General features: G+C 50.6%; 3 protein-coding genes across 3 annotated transcripts; 2 read left to right on the top strand and 1 right to left on the bottom strand.

Moving 5' to 3' along the window:
* Window positions 1-539: 539 nt before the first annotated feature.
* On the top strand, window positions 540-1,038 carry ANOM_011662 (import motor complex subunit PAM16; the record flags this gene model as incomplete). The annotated part of the gene is made up of 2 exons (XM_015556918.1): window positions 540-542; window positions 607-1,038. The coding sequence occupies 2 exons, from the start codon at window positions 540-542 to the stop codon at window positions 1,036-1,038; spliced, it is 435 nt and encodes a 144-aa protein (XP_015400963.1).
* Window positions 1,039-2,279: 1,241 nt separating this feature from the next.
* ANOM_011661 (D-arabinose 1-dehydrogenase (NAD(P)(+)) ARA2) lies at window positions 2,280-3,698 on the top strand (the record flags this gene model as incomplete). Its single annotated transcript, XM_015556917.1, has 1 exon — window positions 2,280-3,698. The coding sequence occupies one exon, from the start codon at window positions 2,280-2,282 to the stop codon at window positions 3,696-3,698; it is 1,419 nt and encodes a 472-aa protein (XP_015400961.1).
* A 1,037-nt stretch (window positions 3,699-4,735) lies between these two features.
* On the bottom strand, window positions 4,736-6,910 carry ANOM_011660 (putative topoisomerase family protein TRF4; the record flags this gene model as incomplete). Its single annotated transcript, XM_015556916.1, has 4 exons — window positions 4,736-5,323; window positions 5,386-6,076; window positions 6,139-6,594; window positions 6,651-6,910. 4 exons carry the CDS (start codon window positions 6,908-6,910, stop codon window positions 4,736-4,738), a joined length of 1,995 nt encoding a protein of 664 aa, XP_015400962.1.
* Between the last annotated feature and the right edge of the window lie 143 nt (window positions 6,911-7,053).

The raw sequence follows: 7,053 nt of genomic DNA, 5'->3' as shown, positions 1-7,053 counted from the left end.
TTCTTGAACAAAAATATATTCCTATATATATATATATGGCAAGAGATTAATATAGTTATGTCGCGATCCCTGTCCGAGAACTCTGATCTCGTGCTCACGCTTTGGTTTCGATTGTCCTCCGTACTCTGTATATAGAAACAGCCGACAAACCGTCCCAAGGTACTGTAATCAACTCTTGAATGGATGGATGTACTTACTTACATACAGCTGTAAGTAAAGGGACCGTTCCGAAGTCGCCCCAACCAGTCATGGAAAATTACAGCCGTCGCTGGTCCCGACCCCGATGGCGGTATCAGGTACGGGGACAATACCGCCACCGAAATTTTTCCATTGCCGTTGCGGCTTCAAACCTCCGTCTGTTTCCATCGCCATCCAACCTTTCTTGATCTGCCCCAGACCGCCAGAAACGCAACCCTTGCCTGCTTTGCGTGTATCTTACCGCGATCGCAGACTTGCTTTTTGTCGCATCTCCTTGCCTTTGTGTCCTGTGTCCGTTTCCTGGGTTCAAAGAACTACCATTCCACCCGCCATTAGCCACCATGGTAAGTCGTCCATGTCTATCTACGATTTGACTGCTTGCTTTTCCTCAACGCCCTTTGGATCCAGCTCACTGACGGACTCCCCCGTTTCTATCAGGCCCACCGTCTCGTTTCCCAGGTCGTTGTTACGGGCGCCCGAGTCTTCGGTCGCGCCTTTGCTGAGGCCTACAAGCAGGCTTCCGCTACCGGCAAGTACAAAGCAGTCCAAGGCAAGGGTGGAAGCAGCTTCTCCTCATCCGGTTTGACCCTCGATGAGGCTTGCAAAATTCTCAATGTCAAGCCTCCCCAGGGTGGTGAGACCAACTTGGAACATGTGATGGAACGGTTCAAGAAGCTATTCGATTTGAACGACCCACAGAAGGGAGGCAGTTTCTACCTTCAGAGCAAGATTCTTCGTGCGCGGGAAAGGATAGAGATGGAACTCCGCCAGGCTGAACAGAAGGCTGCCCAAGAGAAAGAATTACGCGAAGGCTGGAAGCCCAAGGTTTACAAGGATTAAGGATTGACCGATGAATCCTGGGCGCTGGAGTCCGTCGAGATGGAATACTTCGCGACTGCTTTCAAGGACGCCTTCCAAATCTCGGGTCGACTAAAACGAACGCCCTCCACGGTCGAGGCGACCGTATCGAGCATATACGAGAGACCGAAAGAAAACCTATAAACTCCATCGACTTATTCCATATTCCCTCTCGGTTTTTGCAGCATAGCATGGCGTTTTGGTGATTCCAACATCTGGGTTGGAGAGAGTTCTAGATTTGTTTTCTAATTCCCCCGTTCTTTATACTCCAGGTCAGATAACAGTGGAGGAGGACATTAGAGACGGAATCGGAGGTGGTTGAATCCGCATACCTACGAAGCCGAACTCTGTCATCCTATGCATCCCTGCCTATCTCATTCGGATTATATCCTCTTGTGTATACTATTTGTTGGAAGGCCTGGGGCTCTAGATGGATCGGATTCTGATGAGGACAGTTACGGGATCGGGACCCCATCTCCTGTACTCGCCATATCTATCTATTTGTCTTTGATCCTCCATGTTGCTCCTTTTGATTATGACCTCTACTCCACTCTTGTGTTCTCGAGACAGCGTTGTCTCATGTACTTATAAGGAACCATTCTATGCCCTCAGTCTGGAGGCGACGATGAAAGTGTGTATAAATGCAACCGCCATGTATTCAATCGACGTTGTGAACCACCTCTTGAGAATAAAAGAGTCAAGTCTCCTCGCAGGAAGACCGTTGAGCTTACATAAGACGTTAGAGTTCGAGGGGCAAAAAAGGGACAAGAAGAAAAAGCAAAAGAAAAGGTGAAAGTCAATCCCGCCGAACGTTGATCACCGCCTTGAGCCGAGAGAATCAGGAACACCCGAGATAGCCATCCTAACCACCGAAGCCACGCAAACCAGACAGCACCGCTCTCATTTGGTGGGGGTCTGTACCCCGTGTAATTTTCTGGGGTCTTCCAAGCTGCAGCCCCTCCCCTTTGTGACAATACATCTCCGAGAGCCCATGGGGTTTCAGCTATGGCGCCATCCCGAGCGGAGGTTCCGCGCCGATGGTTAGAAATCCAATAAAAAAGTCGGGCCACTGTCTAGACTTCCGATCGCTTATCAACGCCTATTGCCCCTCCTTTAACCTCCCCTCTCTCGCTCGGTTCTACATACAGTCGATGTTTACGGAGTAGTTCACCCTTGCTCAACTCCGTTTGAGTTCCTCGCCGAACTTTTCTTTGACTGCGACAATGGGCCGCCCCTCAGTTCCGCTGTCGGCGAATTTGCCGCCACTGGTCATGGGCACTGCGACATTCAACTCGCAGTACAACCCTGATCCCTACGCCCTCCCGACTACAGAATTGGTCCATCGTGCTCTCACGAGTGGAGTCCGTGCTTTCGACACATCGCCCTACTACGGCCCCGCGGAGGAACTCCTCGGCCGAGCGCTGGCCACCGATTTCGTCCAGTCTAACTTCCCCCGCTATACATACCGCTTGCTCACAAAAGTCGGTCGAGTCGCGTCCTCTTCCTTCGACTACTCCCCGGAATGGGTGCGCTATAGCGTTCAGCGCAGTCTTCGTCGTCTCCACACCGACTACCTCGACGTAGTCTACTGCCATGATGTCGAATTTGTCTCGCCACAAGAGGTGCTGGAGGCTGTCCGGGAACTGCGCCGCATCCGTGACACAGAGGGGACCATTCACTACGTGGGTATATCAGGATACCCCGTTGATGTACTGAGCGATCTCGCAGAACTGGTCCTACGGGAGACGGGCGAACCGCTCGACATCGTTATGTCTTATGCCAATTTCACTCTGCAAAACACCCGGCTGCTCACTGAAGCTCTGCCCCGTCTCGTGGCTGCCGGTGTCGACGTGGTTCCCAACGCTTCCCCGCTGGGAATGGGTCTGTTGCGTCGCTCAGGTGTACCAATTGGTAGTATGGGAGACTTCCACCCCGCCCCGAACGGGTTGAGAAGCGCAATTCACCGCGCTGCGGAATGGGCCGATACTCAGGGCGAGAAGATCGAGGTGATTGCCATCCGGTTTGCACTCGAGTCGTGGCTCCGCGAGGGCGCTAAGGCAGGTGCTCTGGGGCCGCCTCTGGCTCGGTCTGCGGACGCAGATCCGGGCTTTCTCTCTGTTGTGAACTTGGGAACCGGCGAGCGACTCGGCGTCAGTGTGATGGGCGTGAGCAACTTGGACGAACTGCACGAGACGCTCCGAGTTTGGCACAGTATCATCGAGGGTCTGGAGAACAAAGACGACGACGAAGGCACCGAAACCGGCAATACCCAATCCAGACCGGCCGCCGTCCCTTCAGCTCTCCAAGCTCCTACAATCCTCACCCCCTCAGAGGGGATCATCACCGACCGCGCGTGGTCAGACTCCCGTCGTCACCGCATCATATCCCTTGCCCAGGAAATCCAGGCGATCCTCGGCTCCGAATGGGTGGATTTTGTCTGGCCAAGTCCTGGAACGGATTTCGTCAACACTTTGTCGGCCGAGCATCTCGCCTTGAAAAAGGAATTGGCTGGACTCACTTCCGCAGGGCAGGAAACGGCAGCTCCTGCTACCAGGGATGGTCCGACAATGATCACTCCACCCTTGGATGCGGTAGATACGAAGATACCCGTCGATGCAGCCCCTTCGGATGTTGCGTTGTAAATATGGATTGTAAATGTTTTGCTCCAATATAGACCGGGGAAGGTGACTTTTTGTTTGTTTCTCCTTCCCCATTGATGATTGAAAAGAATTATCCTTATGACTATGTGGCCTTTATGAGTGATCTGTTTTGCCAAATCAAAATAGACTTAGCCACGACATGAAGTACACGCCCTGAATCTTCTAAATCTAAATATATATCTTCTGGAAGCAATTCTAAGCATAGAGAAAAAAAGAAAGTATGATAAACAAAAAAAAAAAAAAAATTGCAAAAAAGAACCAACACTTTATTTTTACTTGTGGGATAGAAGTATAAATTAATATACACACACAGATATATATATATTGATAAACCTTACCTCATTGAGATACCGACTCCAAACCGAATCATCCTCTCCAAGCAATCGCATATAGCGCTTCCTTGATGAGAAGGAGGTGGAAAGGAAAAGAACAGCGACAGGAAAACCTGCCATCACTGTACCAAATTGGATTGATTTTTACTATCAATTTCTGATTCTGGGTCTGTTTTCATCTACTGCCTGCCAAGGCAGGAATGAGCAAGCTTGGTCTTCTGGAGAATTACCTGAATCCGAAACGCTTGCAGCGGGTGACACGGACCATGGACCTGCGAGACAGTTAGCTGGGGTTTAGAAAGAGTCTACATGAGTAGTGAAGGGGCGCCAGGTATGGATAGGAGAGATAACCAACCGGTCTTTACGCAAGAAATGAGCTTTGGAGGGACCTTTCGTCATCGTCATGACCGTGGAAAGTTAGGAAACTGAAGATAGACAAGGCGATGCTGCAGCGCTGTCAGAAGCTTAGAATTGCTCAGTAATGATAACAAAAACGGTCCACCCAACGAATCTCACACGCTCATGATAATGGGTATCTGACGTTAAAAGCAATACGCATGATAAAACGTGAACAGAGAAGTGATCCTATATGAATAGGACGGAAACGGTCCTGGACATATATGCGCCCAGAGAAGAAAGTATTTGTACATAACTCGACACTCCACGAATGCCATTGGTCTCGGCTCACTACTTCATTTCTTTCTCGCGGGTGGCGAGATCTTTGTCCATGTCAGACTGGCTTTTATAGCCGCCGACAATCAAGGCTTGTTCATTGGTGATAGAATCGGGAACGGAAGTCAAGTCGGGCCGCAATCGCTTCAGACGCGCGGCACGTTCCCGCGAGGCTTGCTGTTTCCTTTGTAGCTTGGTTAACTTCTCCTTGGGCTCCTGGGAGGGAGGTGGAGAGTTGAGCGGCAATGGTGGAGGAGGAGCCGAATCCGCCGGTGGAGGGCTTTGAGGAGGTGGAGGAGGCGAGGGTGGAGCTTGATACTGAGCGAATCTGGGGTGTGTCTGGAAGACTTGGCGCAGCTGCCATCTTTGCTCGGTGTATTCATCATAGTTTGCTGCGATAATGGATTCTAAAATGCTGTTTTGTTGGTCTCCTGCCATAGCCATCGAAACCATGCGGCTTTTCAAAAGGCGATACGCATCCCTAAATGATTTGAAAACCAAAGCTATTTCGCGTGTTCCTCCGGAAACATCGTTGTCGGCGTTATTTGGATCCTCGATCGAGAGGCGCGCATCCTTGTTGTCCCGGTAGACTTTGTACACTCTCTGTCAAAGAGAAGTCAGCCATGAAACGTTCTTACAATGGAACGTTTAGGACTCTTGCTTACCTTGTTGAAATAGCCTGGCGGATCCATCCGTATACCAACCGTTTCATAGTCAAAGTCATGACCATAAAATTCGAAGAAATCCATGAGGACACTGCCTAGATTTTGCGACGTAGGGCCATGTGGAAGGTGCTGTAGAAGGCTTGTCACAAGACAGGTGATAGAGAATCCTCCCAAGCCGCCACAAGGGACTTCGTTCAGCCCTCGAAGCAACAAAAATTGTTTAATCACTGAAACAATAACGGGCATGGCCGGATATTCAAACTTCCATTGCTGAAAAGTGTTGTTGGCGACCAGTCCGCTATCGTTGTCGAACGATAAGTCCACTCTGAGGCCAGTCATTTTATCCACAAACTTCAGGATGGGAACTCGAGCATGCGCGATTGTCTCTATTGAACCGGGTACAGCGATGTCTAAATTCCGGAGGAATGCAGAGAAGGCGTAAATCTGCCCCTTTCGTTCACCAAACGTTTTGATACCATGACGCATGAAGTTGGAGGAAAGCAGAACTAGATCTATATCGGCAGTTGGAAGGTATAACCCTGAGGCGAACGAACCAAATGCACGAAGCTGCACGCCATAGTATCTGCTTTGAAAGGCAGTCTGGAGTCGTTCAATCAAGTCCGCTCGGACAATCTGTTCGTATTGCACTGGTTTCACCCAATGATAAAAGGACAGAATTTCGTTGTGCAGCCTGTGCTAGTTTGTTAGGATGCGACTGATATATTGGGGTAGAGTATGCTGGTTAGGACCGACCTTGTACCCAAGTGCAATGTAGGCGTCATATGGTTGAACCAAGGCGCGCCAGTCTCCGACGGGCGCACTCTCCACTCGTCAATGATTGAGCCATCCGAGTAATACTTATTCAGAGGCTTGCCCGTCTTCTTTGAAACACCCTTTAATTCATCGTCATGTGTTCTCTTCCGGCTTCCAATCGCGGAATCTCTTCCTTGCATTTGGCTCCTTGGGCCCATGGGCGCGTCCTGCGGAGGCTGGTATTTGCTTTCTTCCTCGTCCACCAGGCCCCCTAGCGAAATGAAGTCTTCGTTGTCTGCTACTGCATCCGTTTTCGCTGGTTGCGCGCTCGCAGCTAGCCGAGCCTTCCGGATCAGCTTGACCACGTCCACTCTCTTTGACTGAGTTTCATCTGGTGGCGGTAGAACTGTATATGGATCTGGGTTAGACCACTTGGGCGCGGGGGTGGTGTGGGCGCTGAGGCAGGGGTGTTGCAGTTCGACTCGAGAGCGCGTTTCTTGCGAGGACGCGACTCGTCGTCATTCTCATCGGAGGACACGTCCATGTCAGCTTCCTCACTATCGCTGAGGCTCTCCAGAGGCGCAAACTTCAGTGCAGGTTTATCATCGCCATTTTCCGGGGCAACCAAAAGCTCTGGCGTAGTTTCTCTTTTCGATCGGAGGAGCGGCCGCTCGGACGTGGGGGGTCGCGAATAGCGAAATGTGAATTCAGGCTTGGGTTGGTGATTCTGTGACCGCCGGTCATTGCCGCGGAACTGGAATGGTGGTGGCATGACAATGGAGCCCCTGTGTAATGGGTGTTGCGAATAAAAAGGACGGAAATGAAAAGGCGACACGGTCAATGTGAGGAAGACGGCTAGTTGCAGCGTCACGAAATCAGTTACGCGGAACTTTTTTACGTTTTTTTTTTTTTGTT

This window comes from Aspergillus nomiae, assembly GCF_001204775.2.
Source record: "Aspergillus nomiae NRRL 13137 chromosome Unknown contig00725, whole genome shotgun sequence".
Classification (NCBI taxonomy): domain Eukaryota; kingdom Fungi; phylum Ascomycota; class Eurotiomycetes; order Eurotiales; family Aspergillaceae; genus Aspergillus; species Aspergillus nomiae.
Note: the sequence above shows the minus strand (reverse complement) of the source record. Positions and strands in the feature narration are given on the sequence as shown.